General features: G+C 31.3%; 1 protein-coding gene and 1 pseudogene across 3 annotated transcripts; both read left to right on the top strand.

Annotated features, from left to right (window-relative positions):
• The first annotated feature begins 1,910 nt into the window (after positions 1–1,910).
• LOC146948647 (cell division cycle 20.2, cofactor of APC complex-like) lies at positions 1,911–4,705 on the top strand. Its single transcript, XM_085744855.1, has 5 exons — positions 1,911–2,005; positions 2,609–2,800; positions 3,192–3,564; positions 3,678–4,156; positions 4,358–4,705. The coding sequence occupies exons 1-5, from the start codon at positions 1,937–1,939 to the stop codon at positions 4,499–4,501; spliced, it is 1,257 nt and encodes a 418-aa protein (XP_085600981.1). The 5' UTR covers positions 1,911–1,936; the 3' UTR covers positions 4,502–4,705.
• Positions 4,706–5,332: 627 nt separating this feature from the next.
• Positions 5,333–10,901, top strand: LOC146948646 (putative disease resistance RPP13-like protein 1 pseudogene; annotated as a pseudogene). 2 transcript variants are annotated; one of them, XR_015026931.1, is made up of 3 exons: positions 5,333–8,910; positions 9,017–9,172; positions 9,439–10,901. The product of XR_015026931.1 is annotated as a putative disease resistance RPP13-like protein 1 pseudogene, transcript variant X2 (transcript). The 2 variants fall into 2 exon arrangements; XR_015026930.1 differs by lacking the exon at positions 9,439–10,901 and having other exon boundaries at positions 9,017–9,335.
• Positions 10,902–17,318: the final 6,417 nt, after the last annotated feature.

Here is a 17,318-nt window from a genome sequence, read left to right as displayed (position 1 = left end):
AAATAAGTGATGTGTACATGTGGGGTCCATTTAAGGAGTCCTTATTAGTGGACTACCATTGCGGATGCTCTTATTCTTCATAAGATGAGGTTTTAAGAAGAAATGGAGGAACATGTGATGAGTATAGAGACAATATCTTATCATATTCCTTTGATTAATGACGTTTTTTTTTAAGAAGCAAAATTAGTCCACTGAAATTGACATTGGGGAGAATCGAACTTGAGACCTTGAGAGAAACACACCTCAAGATAGAGGCATTCGTCAAGGATATCATTTCACCTCTATCACCTTATATGTTTTTGTGTGAGGAACGATGGTTGTTGTTGACCCACCAAATGAAAAGGATAAGAGATATTCATAAAATTAAAGTGTGCATAGACGTCCTCATCGTCTCTCACATCCTTATAAGTTAGGAAAAAGGTTCAAATTTAAAAGGGTAGACTTTATATTTCGTGTGTGTGGATAATTTCTTCTTAAATCAATGGTGCAAACAATATCTTTTTATATAAGTGTTTATCTGCTTCATCATCCCTTAAAAATAAAATTGATAAGATGATGAGTTCTTTTTGGTGGACTCTTGTAACTTAGAAATAAGAGTTATCAAATACTCTTTAACTTGATTTATTCTCTATGAATTGGGTAATTAGTGTCCTTTAGAGTCAATTAAATAGGAATTTTTTTAGTTTAACTAGGATTAGGCATATATGTTTGGAGGTGTTGTAACATTGATCTTGCATTTTGAAGCAAAGACTTTTGCTTGCTAAGAGAGAGCAAAAAGAGTGTCATGAGTTGTAAAAACGCTAGCGCTAAAGGACAAACGTGGTGCCCATGTACCATGTGCATATATTTTGTGGAAACAAATTAATAATTCTTTACCCTTTGGTTGCCCCATGTGACCAAAGTGAGAACAATATAGATGTTATATTTCCCTCTCAAAAATAAAAATAAAAATTATATTCAAAGTGGGAAATTTTTTTTCTGCATTTTTATTTGTCTCATTCGGATTTCCCTTAGATTAATTCCTCACTAATTTGGATCAAATAAGTCTCTTATTAATTTTTTTTTGAAGGGAAGTCTCTTATTAATTATTTATACTCTTATTCGTCTTTAATGTCTTATCCATAAAAGTTTCATATTACTCTTATTCTCTAAACCAAAACAAAAAGTACTATTCCAAGTGGAACTTAATGCCTGTTTGGTACAGAGTTTTTCTACCCACGTTTTGTGTAAAAGCACGGCAGAACCCACTTTAACCCAAAAGCTCCAATTGCTAGCTTTTAAAAATCACGGCAAATTTGCTTTGGAAATCCCCCAAACTTGCTTTTTTTGCTTGCAAACTCAATCCCAAACAAGCACTTAGACAGACAAGTATTCGTACTACAGACAAGGATTCGTTTGGAAAAGAGATACAAAGTATCTCATTCCAACACATACATATCATGTGTTCCATTTTCCTCCTTAATCAAAACGGGTTACACTTATTTATTGTAAAAAATAAAATTCATAAAATATTTTATTTATTTTTGGCCAAATTCATTCATAATAGATTTGATTTATTCGAGTGCAAAATATAATAACGGTTCAAAACACAAACCGTTGCCACTTTATATGTAGTTGGCGGGGAAACAAACCAAACAACGTTCTCAAACCCATTCATTCATTCATTCTTCTTCCATTCTTTCACAAATTCTTCTTCTTCTTCTTCTTCTTCTTCTTCTCCAAAATGTGGAATCTTGATCGTGATTGGTACTCTCCAAAACACCTCCTAAGCCCTCCCACCCTTTATGATTTCCCAGTAATACTACTATTCCATTATTATGAATATGATTCTTCTCTTTTTATTTCTTCATATGCATGCATGCATGCATTATTGCATTCTCATTTATATAATTTTTTTCCTTTCCAGGGTGATCGGTTCATTCCCAGTAGGAGTTTGATGAATATTGATCAAGCCACCAGTTTGCTCACTAACAAGACCAAAAAAATTCACAATAAAAATTTCAATGTATGTATATTTCTTTCTTTATCATTCTTAAATTCTCAACTTTTTCAACGTTTTTTTTTTTCAATTTCTACACCCCCCTTTTCTTTCTTATGATTCAAAACCTCTTCACACTCTTTGTGAAGTTGTCAACTTTTCAATGTCTTGCTGAATTTGAGTACTTTTAACGAAGTTATGTAATTGCTGAATTTCTTGTGTATTTTTTGTCACTTGTCTAATTTCCAGATTCTTGTTTTTTTTTTTATTTTATTTTTCTTATTTATATGAATTTTGGAATTTTATAGAACAAAAAGTGAGGCTTTAACTTGTTTTATGAAAACCACTTCACTTTTTCAATGATATCTATTTCAATACATTCAAGAAAAGTAATTATTGCTTAATTTGATGGAGTAGTTTTTGTTAATTGTCTTTTCAAATTAAAATTTTGGTTTGAATCTTTTTTTTTTATATAATTTATTCGAATGTTAACATTGTTCATATTACAGAAAGTGATTGTTGGTATTTTTTTTGTCGCTTGTCCTTTTCGAGATTCTTGTTTGAATATTTTCATATTTCATGAGGCTTTATCTTTTTAATGTAACATCTTATACATCTTCACAATGACAGGAAGCATATAGACAGAAACTAGATGAGAAACTGAATTTGGATTCAGAAGGGAGACCATTTCGGATGTTGGTATTTAGGGGAAGTCCAAAATCAAGTAAAAAATCTATTCGTTATATTGATCAGCTGCGAGAAGAAGATGCTGCAGCACTTCACAACAGTTCCAATCAACGTATCCATCGAAGGCTGCCTAAGGTTTTGTTCATATTAATGATCTTTTATACGGTTTCATTTTCAATATAGTAACAATTTATGGCATTTCTTAAGTCAATTTTGAGCGATAGAATGCATATATGCGTACTTAAAATGCACCTGTACTTATCTTTAGGGTGTGCCTTTGTTCAAAATGTTCCACACTTTTAACCATTTTAAGTGCAACATAAGCATGAATGCTTCAATTAAATGTGTATTATTTGTTCTGTTGTTAGTATAAATGTTTCTAAGCTGAATGCGACGATTCTGTTTTTATTGCTGTTTCTAAGCTGTTCTTAGAAAGGATCAATGAGCAAGTGTTTTAATCTTGTGCTGTATTTTCCTAATCTTGTTCTGTATTGTGATTGGATAAATTGATTAAATGTGCTTGCAGAAGGAATCAAGGGTATTGGATGCACCAAAAATAAAAAATGATTACTACACAAACCTTGTGGATTGGGGGAAAAACAGCATTCTAGCTGTTGCTTTGGGACCAGAAATTTACTTTTGGAACTCAGTTACTACTGATGTATCTAGGTTGTTTAAAGTCAATGGCAATAATTATCCAACAAGTGTTTCCTGGTCTGAGGATGCAACATATGTGGCAACAGGATTTGTGCACTCTCAACTTCAAATCTGGGATGCCGAGACTTCCAAGCTAGTAAGAAATCTTGAAGGTCATACTCAAAGGATAGCAACTCTAGCATGGAATAATAATCGTATTTTAACTTCCGGAGGCCATGACAAATCTATAATCAACCATGATGGTAATTAGATTTAGTTCTTCTCTTTAAGTCTTTTCGATGTATTTTATGTACGAATACATTAAGCTATTGATAAAATGTTGTAACCTAATGCTGTATTATGTTCTTGTGTGCAGTTAGAGCAAGAAGAAATGAGGTTTCGCGGATAAAAACACACAGAGCAGAAATCTGCGGTTTAAAATGGTCGAAAAGGGGCAATTTATTGGCTAGTGGTGGAAATGAAAATTACGTTTATGTATGGGACTCAAATAAAATGAACTCGTCGAATTTCTTGCAGTGTTTTAAAGAGCATACTGCGGCAGTCAAAGCTCTTGATTGGTGCCCTTATGATTCAGATGTGCTTGCTTCTGGAGGCGGAACAGATGATAGATGTATTAAGTTGTGGAATGTACAAAAAGGAACCAACATTTGCAGCATAGATACCAAAGCTCAGGTTTGTGGATTACAATGGAATAGACATTACAAAGAGATATTAAGTGGTCATGGCTTTAGTACTAGTCCAGAACACAACCAACTGTGTTTGTGGCAATATCCATCTATGACTAAAGTTGGAGGCTTGGACCCTCATACTTCTAGAGTCCTCCATCTTTCTCAGGTATGCTTCAAGTCCTCCATCGAGAGACGATTAATCGTCCAATGTGAATTTTTAAAGCATGTGATAATGTGAGTACAATCATTCATTGGCAATAGCATCTAATATATTTGCTTGGGATTGTTTTCAACAAGCGACATCAACTTTAACTTTATCAAGGTGATTATTTCTTTCAAGTTACACTAATGCTCTTATGTCTTGCAGAGTCCAGATGGTTTAACTGTGGTTTCAGCTGGGGGAGATGAGACTCTTCGGTTTTGGGATATTTTTGGACCACCTGTTAATGATACAAGAGAGTCTTCGGTTCTGGGTAACCTATTGTCGATGAAGGCATCACAAATAAGATGATAGGAACATAACAATTTTGTTCTATTTGGATTTAGGGTAGCATTCTTTTGTGTGGAATTTTATTATTCACATATGTCATATACTACTGCAGTGAGTTTTTAAGTTTAATCATTCTTGTGTAAATTTTGTTATAGGAAAAAAATAGCTCTTGTACTGTTAACAGGCAGAAGAATATTGAAGTGGATTTTTTTTTTTTGACAAGAATTGAAGTGGATGTTACTCTCCTACATATATCAATTATATATTGTCATTAAAAGATACTACTGTAACATTTACATTAGTTCTCCATTCAATAATCAATACCAATGCCAAATTAAATTGTTAAACAATAATTAACATGGTTAATGTACTTACTACTTACAAAATGATGGCTCCAACAAGGGGTTAGTCCAATTCTTGATTCCTTGCTTTCCTTATCCATAAGTAATACAATAGTAAAATTATCATTCACTTTTATCATATTTTTTAATGTGTAAAATTGTTAAATGCAACAATTATTGTGGGACGGAGGGAGTATAACATTATAACGTTGTTTGATCTTTGTAACGGACCTTGCTTAGTTGAAGAAGAATCTGTTGTTGTTGTACTAGGAAGGACTAAATAAGTGTTGCATAACTGAGAAAATCAAACGAATTATCTAGGGAGTTCAATAATTAAACATTAACTATCGTCTATTAATTGCAATTAGTTCACTATTATTTCCTTTTTCTCTCTTAAAAACTAGTAGTACTACCTTTTGTCATCTTACTTACATAGTTTTTGTCATTTGTCACCATCATTCAACAACGTGCAATATATATATGATTCAATGATTGGATGAGAATGGTCAAAAAACGTGTCCTACTTTTCCATCATAAATTTTCCTTGAAACTTCCAACTAACTTATTGATCAATTAGTACTATACTTTCACACACATGATAAACAACATTTTCCTCATCCATTACAATTAGACAATTTGGATCAAGTTTAACAATCAGGCATTCCTTTATTGATCACCCCTTGCATCATGGCATTGGAACTTGTGGGTGGAGCTTTCTTAGAGGCTGGTTTTGGTGTTTTGCTTGGAAAAATAGCCTATCCTGCAGTGGTTAAATTCTTTAAGAAAAGTAAAACTAGTGACTTGTTGCTCAGGAGGTTGAAGATCTCCTTGTTGTCCATTGATGCAGTGCTCAGTGATGCAGAGGAAAAACAACTGAGAAATGCATCTGTCAGGGAGTGGATGCAGGAACTTAAAGAAATTGTTTTTGATGCTGATGATGTAATGGATAAGATATGTACTTATGCAAAGATAGGTGAGGTAATAATGAACCCAAACTTTACTGCTTTTGTTAATTTGCATGATGCTGAAATTGAACAGAAAGTGCAAGACATAATTGAAAGACTAGACTTGATCATAAAACAGAAAAATATGCTTCAACTTCAAATGGTTAAAGGAGTAAAAATCCCAACAAAGATACCAACTTCATCTGTAGTGGGATCAAGTGATGTGTATGGTAGGGATGATGATAAGGAGGCCTTAATGAAATTGCTATTTTCCGACGATGCAGAAGGAGAATGCAATATAAGTGTGATTCCCATAGTGGGCATGGGGGGGATTGGAAAAACCACCTTAGCTCAATTTGTTTACAACGACGAAAGAGTGCAGAAGGAATTTGATCTCAAAGCTTGGGTTTATGTGTCTGAGCAGTTTGATGTTCTCAAGATTACAAAAACCCTCGTGGAAGAGATCACTTCATGTAGTTGCAGTATTGAAGAGTTGAATTTACTCCAACATGATTTGAAGAAAAGGTTGTTAAAGAAAAAGTTTTTGTTCATTTTAGATGATGTATGGAATCAAAACTACATTAGCTGGGAAACTTTGAAGAATCCATTTGTGTATGGAGCTCCTGGAAGTAAGATTATTGTAACAACAAGAATCGCTCACGTGGCATCAATTATGCAGACTGTTAAGCCTTACTATCTTTCAGAACTGTGTGATGATGATTGTTGGATGCTGTTTTCAAAACATGTGTTTGGATATGCAAATTCAATTGTTCACCAAAATTTAAGAAAAATTGGTAAACAAATAATTAAAAAGTGCAAAGGATTGCCTTTGGCTGTTAAGACACTTGCAGGACTTCTGAGGTCTAAAGATGATACAAGGGAATGGTACAAAGTACTGAACAGTGAGATATGGGATTTGCAGGATGATGAGAGTAATATTCTCCCAGCTTTGAGATTAAGTTATCATTATCTTCCATCACATGTAAAGCGATGTTTTGCTTATTGTTCAGTTTTTCCAAAAGATTATGAATTTGAGAAGGAGAAGTTGATCTTATTGTGGATGGCAGAAGGTTTACTACAACCATTGAGAAGACACAAGAGAATTGAAGAAGCTGGAGATGAGACCTTTAGTGAACTGGTGTCTAGATCGTTGTTTCAGCAATCGAAACGCAATAAGTTGTGTTTTGTAATGCACCATTTTGTAAATGATTTAGCTCAATTTGTATCTGGAAAATTTTCTGTCAGAATAGAAGGCAATTATGAAGAAGTGGAAGAAAGTGCTCGATATCTGCTGCATTTGATTGCACATAAATTCCCTGCTGTACATTGGAAGGCTATAAGCAAAGCTACTCACCTAAGAACCTTCATGGAATTAAGGTTAGTAGATAAATCTGTGAGCTTTATTGATGAGATTCCACATGACTTGTTGATCAAGCTCAAGTCTTTAAGGGTGTTATCTTTGGAAGGCATCTATCATAAGGGGTTTCCTGATTCAGTTACCGAACTAATACATCTTCGGTATCTAGATCTGTCTGGGGCTAAGATGAACATATTGCGGGAAAGCATTGGTTGTCTGTACAATTTGGAAACTTTGAAGCTAGTTGGATGTACTAACCTACAAGAACTTCCTAAAGATTTTCATAGGTTGGTTAACCTGCGTTACTTAGATATTACTCGTACGAGTTTGAAATGGATGCCATTGCATTTGTGTGCATTGACAAACCTACAAAAACTAAGTGACTTTTTCATAGGAAAAGAATATGGATCTTCCATTGATGAACTAGGAGAATTATCTGATTTACATGGATCACTGTTCATTCACAATATTGAACATGTTAGCTATGTGCATTCAGAAAAGGCCAAGTTGAATGAAAAGGAACTTCTTGAAAAGTTAATTTTGAAATGGGGTGAGAATGCTGATACTGACAATTCACAACAAGAAAAAGACATACTAGACAGGTTACAGCCCCATACAAATCTGAAAGAGCTTTCTATACATAACTACCTAGGGACAGAATTTCCTAATTGGGTCGGAGACTCTTCCTTCTGCAACTTGTTGTTCATGGAGCTCCAGGGTAGCAAATATTGCTATAAATTACCTCCACTTGGGCAACTTCCTTCTCTAAAAGAACTACGAATTGCTAAATTCGATGGATTAGTGAGCGTAGGGTCGGAGTTTTATGGGAATGGTTCTTCCGTTGTAACTGAGAGCTTTGGTTCCCTAGAAACTCTTAGGATTGAGAACATGTCAGCATGGGAGGATTGGCAGCACCCTAATGAGGCTAACAAAGCATTTGCAGTACTGAAAGAACTTCATATAAATAGTTGTCCTAGATTGAAAAATGATTTACCTGTTAACCTTCCATCTTTGACATTACTTGTCATCAGAGATTGCAAAAAGCTTATTTCTTCACTTCCAACAACTTCTTCAGCTTTGAAGGTACTGAACATTGACAACTGTGGGAACTTAAAATTCCCGGCACATGTATGTCTGTTCCACCAAACACTTACATCCTTGTACTTACACAATAGCGTTGATTCACTGGAGCTGCTTTTGTTAGATATCTTTCCCAACCTCAAGTCCCTGGATGTTTCTGGTTGTAAAAATCTAGAAGCGCTTGCAGTTTCAGGGAAAATGAGACTCCGTCCTCCAATTCTTGATTCCCTTCGTTCCTTGTCCATAAGTAACTGTCCAAAGTTGGTATCCTTTCCAACAGAAGGTTTCTTCGCCCCAAAGCTCACGTTGTTGAGTATTGACTACTGTGAGGAGCTCAAGTCCCTGCCGCCGAAAATGGATCAACATATGCCAAGCTTGATAGAACTCCAACTATGGAGATGTCCACAAATTCAGCCAATTGAAAAGTGGCCTAGTGATTTGAGATCAGTCAGCATCTGGAACTGTGACAAACTCATTGCCCGTCAGTTAGAATGGAATCAATCCAATCCCATCCATTTATCAGACATGACAATGTCTAGGGTTTTCACTGTCAAATCTGAAGATTGCTGCTCAACAATCGCCGGTTCAACTCTTGGCTCAGGTAGGAAAGCATTATCAAGCTCTTCTCAGAAAAAATCATTTGCTAAAAGAGTATTTAGATGATAGTCTCTTGGTGAAGATTATATCAGCAATAATGGATTGTCACAGGTGTGCTTCTTTGGCGTTTTGTACTTACAAGCACCTGTTATCTTGCCATATAACTAAGACTAATTTGATAATTTTTTCTTGTGTGTTGTTATTTCTCTGCTGTAAGGCCGCTTTAGATTGGTCCAGTACTTCTCATGGCCATGCTCTTCACTTTGATTGAAGAACGGTGAACACCTCATAATACGAAGTTTGGAAGCTTCTCTTACATGAACGAGGCTTGCGGAGCCAAAAATGTGGCGGTTTGTTTTAAGATAAATGAAAGGTAAATCATGACATAGAATAATCTACAATGAATCCTTCAATATGTACAAGTCTAGTATGCATTGCTTGAGCCCTGACTTCAAATATATGGCTGAGTTTTATTTGGTTTTTATTGTTTTTAGAATGCAAAATAGGAATGATGCAGGAATTATTTTTTTGTTGAATTGGGATAACATGGTCATATGTTGTTTGTGACATTATGATCCACAATCATAAACTTATCCATCCAACTTACAGTAGTTCTACTCATTAGTATCTTTTCAACAGTGAACTGGTAATGTTCGGACGGAGAGGGAACCATCAAGCCAGGTCTTAGCACAGTGAGCAATGTTTTAAAATCTTAACCATACCGGAGTGCTCAATTGGTTGAACTGTGAACCAACATTGGAAACAGTTTGATTATTTGAGCTGTTTGATTGCGGTTTTTTCCCAGTTCAAGTGGTTTAAAACTGTGGAACCTGATCTAGAAGGCTCACCAGTTCAAGTGATTATTTGAGCTGTCTGATTCGACTTTTAAAACATGTAAGTGATCCACAACCTCCACCTATGTGGGTTCAATTCATATAAAGGCAGGACCCACAATATAAACATAATCATACTTGGGCTTTGAAGTGAGCTTACAAAGTTTCTAGACTAAGTTATTGGCATTTGGTTGGAGAGGGAGAACGCATAAACTCTTTAAATCGGCACAAATCTTTTAAGAGAGCATACTTGTAACTTGAGCATAATTGGAAACCCATTAAGACATGACACCTCATAAGTATGCAAGTTTAATCCAATAAACTTGATTTTCATGAAAATGTGTTTTTTAGTTAGTTCCTTAACTGCTATCTCTTTCTCTTCAATGATCAAAAAGACTACACAATGCCATGATTATAATTATCCATAGACTCTTTTTTAAGGAGCAAAAGGCTTATATTAGGAAGGGAATACAATACAATAGACCCAGATATCAAAAATGTCATGCATTTCAACGACCAATTTACATAGATCAAGATCACGCAAGCAATGCAAACAAATTACAAAATTTTGCCTTGCTGCTTTCCATGAAAACAGATTAAAGGAATTGAAAACTAATTTGTGCAAAAGATCTCCGTATATCGAGAGTTGGATGAGAATAACAAAAAATGTCCATCCGAATAAATGACCAACAACAATAGTCAAAATATACCAAAAGTGATAATAGCATCCGGGTAAAATACCTTCAATGATTTTAGAAATGATTGTGGAAAATTAAATCAAGAATCTACTAGAATGATGTGGCTTATGAGATAACAGATTAGATTTACTTGGTTATTAAGATTGTCTGTTGCTTATTCAAAGTAAAAAATATAAGTACTAACACACCTTGAATAGTCTAGCATTTACTTTCCTAGCATGTAAGAATTGCTTTAAAAAACTAGGCCTATAAAAGGCATGAAGCATCCATTGTGTAATATTAAGTTTTCATGAATAAAAAAATAGTGTGTTCGATTAAATTCTCTCCTTTGTTTTCTCATAGTTATTTTGTGAGTTTGTGTGTGTTATGATTATCATCGCAACAAGTATTTCTCCATTTACTAATGCTATTGAAGATAAACATAATTTTATCTTTTACAGATGTATCCTGTTCTTGAGCCTTACAAAGTACTGTTACTTTTCATGGAAAAACAAAAATAACAATACAAAAGAGCAAAAATATTTTGAAAATGTAGAAAAGTTGTTAATGTTAACATCTAGTTATCATTGAATTGATTCTTCATTTTTCCATGCTAGTATTGTTATCAATAGTATATATATATATAAAGTAAAGTTTTTTTTGCCACGTGTCACTTCCACATTCATTCTCAATATTTTTATTATTTTTTCTATTTTTAAAAACCAATATTTTATTTAACATAAATATCTCAACAAACTTTTGATCTTATACACTCAGTATTTTTTTTAATTTTTATTGAATTTCTAATATTTTATGTAGCAGAAATATCTCAACAAACTACACATCAATCATCAATCAATATCAATCAATCAATCAATAGTATATATATAAAGTAAGGTTTTTTATGTCACGTGTCACTTCCACATTCATTCTCAATATTTTTATTATTTTTTCTATTTTTAAAAACCAATATTTTATTTAACATAAATATCTCAACAACATTTTGATCTTATCCACTCAATATTTTCTTTAAATTTTTATTGAATTCCTAATATTTTATGTAGCAGAAATATCTCAACAAACTACATATACGATCAGTTATTTTATGATTAGTTACTTTACATATACGATTTTATTTTATGATTAAAAGACTCCAATTTGTTTATTTGTTTTTAGGATAAGAAGCTTCAATTAGTTATTACTAATCTTTTAGCAGTATATCATTCAATTAGTTTTTATGTTTGAGGAAAAAAATCGTTCGATTAGTTTTTTTTTGATAAAAAAAAGGTTCTATTAGTTATTATGTTATCTTTTAACAGCATATTCTAATGCAAATTTTTTGACAAAATATTCAAATGCAAATGTTAACTATAAATAAATAAATTTTCGTTAATCACATATTTACATATTTTGAGCACAAGCAGAAACCTCAAACCTTTTTTTCATCTAACATTTCTTCTTCTTCAGGTTTGCCAAACACCAATTTTATTATTTCTCATACATATACTTTGATATATATATATATATATATATATATATATATATATATATATATATATAATTCATTATTGATTTTGTAAAACTTTTTATTCTTGCATTGGACATTCATCTCATCATTTATATTTATTTTTATGATATTATTAAAATTTTAAATTTAAAAAAATTCAATCTAATATACTGCACGTGTATTCGTGCACACAAATTTATAAAACTTATTTAATATCTAACCCGGGCAACACCAGGTCTCTAAACTAGTTATAGATGAAGAACGGGCATCTTACCTGCCTAACGAAATACCACAAACTATCTATGATGACAATACTCTTCAGAGTGTGTGTTAATGTACTAAATATAATATTAGTTACACTATTATAACATAGGTTTGCGTGACACATTTGTGTAACTAATAACTGTTGCACCAATTCTTTTTTATTTTTATTTCTCTCTCTTTTGTTTCTTTTAGCATCAGTCCCCTTGTTCTTCACATCTTGCATCCTCTTGATTCCCATCGTCTTCTTCGTCTCCTAACCCATACCCTCTTAGATTCATTTACTTGTGTGGTTGATTAAAAGAGAGTTGGTCATAATAAAAATCGTTGTGTGTGAGGTTGTAGATAGAGGAAGGGAGGGAAACAAAAGACAAATACTCAAAACAATCGACATAAGTTGCACCAACGAAACTAATTAACTGGCCAAATTATGGGGTGAAGACATATTTTACACCACTATTCAATTCTAATTCGTAATTTTGTTAAACCTAAAAAACATCCACTACAATTATAAAATACAGTTTTTTTAGCATGGATTGCAAGAGAAACATAAAAAACAAGACATCACCTTAGACCTGAGAAGCCCCGATACTTCAAAATAGACGACGTATCGTATCCTCTGCGTATTTTGCACTGATACCTTCCTGATACTTCCCGATACGTATTGGGAGAGTATCCGAAGATTAAATCTTATTTTTTTTAAATAATTATCCGATACTTTCCGATATGTATCAGAAGAGTATCCGATAATTATCATGCACCGCTACCTGCCCCGATAGTCCCCAATTGATTGTTAATTAAAATAACTTAACTCTTGAGTACTGATGTGTTCTTTTTTGGATATAGTGCTTCTTTTTTTGGATCGATATAGGTCTAACAATGTTTCTTTTGGATATAGTATAGCACTGATGGTGCTCTTTTTGGGATATATTGTGTATGTAATTGACTAATCATCACTCTCTTAATCGTCAATATTATTTATATTTATGTTGATGTGCTATGAGCCTATGACTGGTTTCTTTTGTTTGTTAATATATTTGCATATTAAAAAAATGGTTATAATTATATTGTACATTTAATTATATAATTTTTTTATTAACGTATCTCAATCGTATCGTATCTTGATTTTTGAAATTTTTCCGTATCGATGCAGTATCGTATCCGTATCGTATCTCGTATCCGGGCTTCTAAGGCTTAGACTAACAATATGTGTAGCAGTCTATAATAATCGAATAAGAAAAAATAAAGGGTCAAAAAGAGATAATAAATTATAAATACTCCCTCCATTAAAAACTCATCCTAGTCAATATGATATCATTGAAGTATTGATATTACTTTTTTTATGTTACTTTTTTTATTACTAGTGTATTTTATAGTTGTTACTCGGGTTCTATACATAATATTAATGTTTGTGTTTTATGTATTAAAAGTTCATATAACTAAGAAGTTATAAAAGAAAAAAAATTACTCTCTTGATCTCTTCACAATAAAAAAAAAAATATTCATATTATGACTCGTATTTTATTAATAAATTGTTAGTATATGCTTAAAGTATAAAAAAAAAATTATAGTTTTTTTGACAAAATAATAAATAAATCGTAGTTTTCTAAATTGAAAAAATTATCAATAATATTAGTGTTTGTGTTATATGTATAATATTTATTCAAAATACATATAATATAACTTAAAAGTAATAAAAGAACAAATCTTATTTATATTATAACACGTAATTTTTTGTGGTGATATAACTCATAACTTGTTAAATAAACTATTAATATCGGCCTAAAATATGAATTTAAATTGGATCCAGCAAATAGACTGTGGAATTGGACCTCTTGGAAGAGTCGGTCATAGGACCAGATATCAAGTTTTATGAAAAACTACTTAAAATATAAAATAAACAAATCCTAGTCATCTGAGTTGATAAAATTATCAAGAGTGCGTGTTTAAAATGAAAATAATGAGCACATGTAGGCAAACAAAATTATTTCTTTATAAATATATGAAATTGATTAAAATAATTAATTTAATCAAATAATCATCTAAATTTTCTCTATCAATTTAATATTTTAAAAATGAATGAATTATCTACTAAATTTGACAAAATCTATGCTAAATAAAATATAATTTAAAATGAATTTTAATGAAGGAGAAAACTGAGAAACGAATAAATAGTTTGAAATAATGACAGAACTCATGTGAATTTCTTTATGTGTTTTTCATATGATTCTTAGCTAAAAATACACTTTTCATGAGTAATCTATTTGGAAACCATATGAAAAGCACCTAAGGAAATACACCTAAGTTTCTTGCTAGAATCAAAATAAAGATAAAACTTAGGTACATTTTCTTATATGCTTTTTGTGTGGTACGTAACATAAAATACTCACAACTATATATCTATGATTTATCAAATCAACAATTTTTTTCAAATGTACCTAAGTTTTATCTTTATTTTGATTCTAGCAAGAAACTTAGGTGTATTTCCTTAGGTGCTTTTCATATGGTTTCCAAATAGATTACTCATGAAAAGTGTATTTTTAGCTAAGAATCATATGAAAAACACATAAAGAAATTCACATGAGTTCTGTCATTATTTCAAACTATTTATTCGTTTCTCAGTTTTCTCCTTCATTAAAATTCATTTTAAATTATATTTTAGGGTTTAGGGTTTTCAAAGCTTGTTCAAAAAAAAAAAACAATTTTTTTCAAAGTTTGTTATAACCACAAAAAATGAATTTTAAATATGTGAAGAACCATACGAAAAAGCATGTAAGAAAAATGCAACAAAGTTTTGTCCTTAAAATAAAGGATTTTTTTAATGTCAAATATTAGCAATTAGTTGTTAAAAGAAAAGACAAAGTATATAAAAGAATAAAAAGAACAAATGAATACTCCATCCGTCCCAAATTATACGACGCTTTGGGCATTTCCTAAAAAATGTATTAAGAAATGTAATTAATTTTCTATAAAAAAGAGATATTATGAGTTGTTTTACAAAATTATCCTTAATAAATAGTATGCGAAAGATAAATTAAAGAAACAAAAAGAAAAAAAAAGTAATAAATAGTTAAGGATATCTTAGTTAAGGATATCAATCAAGTGTGTGTGTATTTTTTTTTTTTTTGTGGTGATCAGGGTTTGAACCCCAAACCTTGCATATTTTATGCATTGTCCATACCAACTAAGCTAAACTCACAAACATATATATATATATATATATATATATATATATATATATATATATATATATATATATATATATATATATATATATATATATATATATATATTTCTCCAATGTCACTTTTACATCTATTCTCAATATCTTTTTCCCCAACCGTTGTCATCGTTTTCTTTTTTTATTATAATAATATCCCTTTCTTTCTTTCCGTTTGTCCTTCTTTCTTTCTTTTGCTTTCTTAAATTATGTTATTACACTATACGTAAAATTTACTTCCGTAAATATAAACACTTAAATTTCGCGACGAGTGTGGTACAATTATTTAACGATATTTTGAAAATAAAATAAAATATATATATATATATATATATATATATATATTTATTAGAAACATTGCATTAATATAGATTTTTAAAAGTAGTTATTTTTTTTAACAAGCCAAAATGAGATTTAATATTAAACCAAAAGTGATTCTCCCAGCACGCCGTGAAGCACATTTTAAAAGTAGTCATTGGCTTTCAAAATTGTCATATTAACTTTCTCATCTTGATACATAAAAATTTGTATCAATATATATAAGCAAATAAAATCCTTAAGGAGAGCAATGCAAATATTTAACATATTTTTTACATATAAAATGTAAAAATATTTAATACAAACATTACATTTATTCTGAAAATTTTCTTTCACTTAATACCTTTAAACAATTTATCTGATCCAAACGAAAGATAGTACCTAAAATAAATCACAATTCGGTTGATCACAAATGAAATATTGTTGTAGTTCATCGAATCTAGATAAAAGTATGAATTTATATAAAAGAATGATATTTAGAATATAAAAAATCAAATGAATGAGTTCAAATTATTTTTTTTAAGAAAGATTTAAGATTTCTTAAATAAACACATATACAATGATTTTTTTTTTTTTACACAAGCTAGGTTATAAGACACTGCAAAAAAAAAATTGCTCACTAATAACATATTTTTGCATTCCAAATAATTTCATAAAAGATGTATTGGCCAAGTGGTTTGGCAATATGATTAAAAAAGTTAGGGAGAGCACCCTGGTTCGATATATTTTTTAGGGAGAGCACCCTGGTTCGATTCCCAGGGGTGATAATATTTTTAATTTTCAAATTTTTGCAAAGCCATTCTTAAACCAAGTTCAACTAAATTGGAATGAATGCATGATATTTAATAAAAAAAATGGTTGAAGAAGATGAACCCAGATTTAATAAAAAAAAATGGTTGAAGAAGATGAATCCAATTTTGATAAAAATAAATAAAAAATAAAGAGGTTTGAAGAGGGATTGGAGGAGAAATTTAATTAATGTGATGGTTTAAATTGCAAAACATCATTAATTTAAAATGGGGTGAATAAGCAAATAATAAAATATATGCTAAATTTTTGCAAAATAAAATAATAAATGTGTTTATTCAAATGGAGTACACATGGAAACTTTTGATTGGTTTGGGTAAATTGCCCATGAGTTTTCAAAGGGCAATTTAGAAAAAACCATTATATAAAGACTCTGAAGCTTGACTTTAAAGTAACAAATACTTTGAACCTCTGAATTCTTCACCGCAAATTCTCACAGATTTGAATTGTCTTAATGTTTAACCCTCGGTTAACCTTTTTCCTTATCTTCGTTTTGATTATCACGACTTGTTCCTCTGCCATCATTCCTTCTTCTGCAAAGTCTAGCAATAATTCACAAGTGCTAACCTGGATTGCTCCCTCGTTGCTAACCCTACCTTTTATATATCTTCTTTCACTGACCATCATGGCGTCAATGGATATAAAATTTGTTTCCTTCTAATTAATCTTCAATACTGAAGCGCTTGCACCCATGGATGATGAAAAAGAAAAAGAAAAGGCAGCTGACTTCGATTCATCAGATAAAAACAAGGATGCGCCTACTGGTATGGCAGAGTTGTACATGTAACATCACTTTCATATTATGAATGTATATAACACTATGTTCAATAATATATTGAATTTATAAATTTTTCTTGTTCTTTCAATTTCTCTCAAACCCATTCATTCATTCTTCT

The sequence above is a fragment of the Medicago sativa genome, chromosome 2 (assembly GCF_051527215.1).
Source record: "Medicago sativa cultivar Bolivia chromosome 2, Bolivia_mono, whole genome shotgun sequence".
In the NCBI taxonomy this organism is placed as follows: domain Eukaryota; kingdom Viridiplantae; phylum Streptophyta; class Magnoliopsida; order Fabales; family Fabaceae; genus Medicago; species Medicago sativa.
Note: the sequence above shows the minus strand (reverse complement) of the source record. Positions and strands in the feature narration are given on the sequence as shown.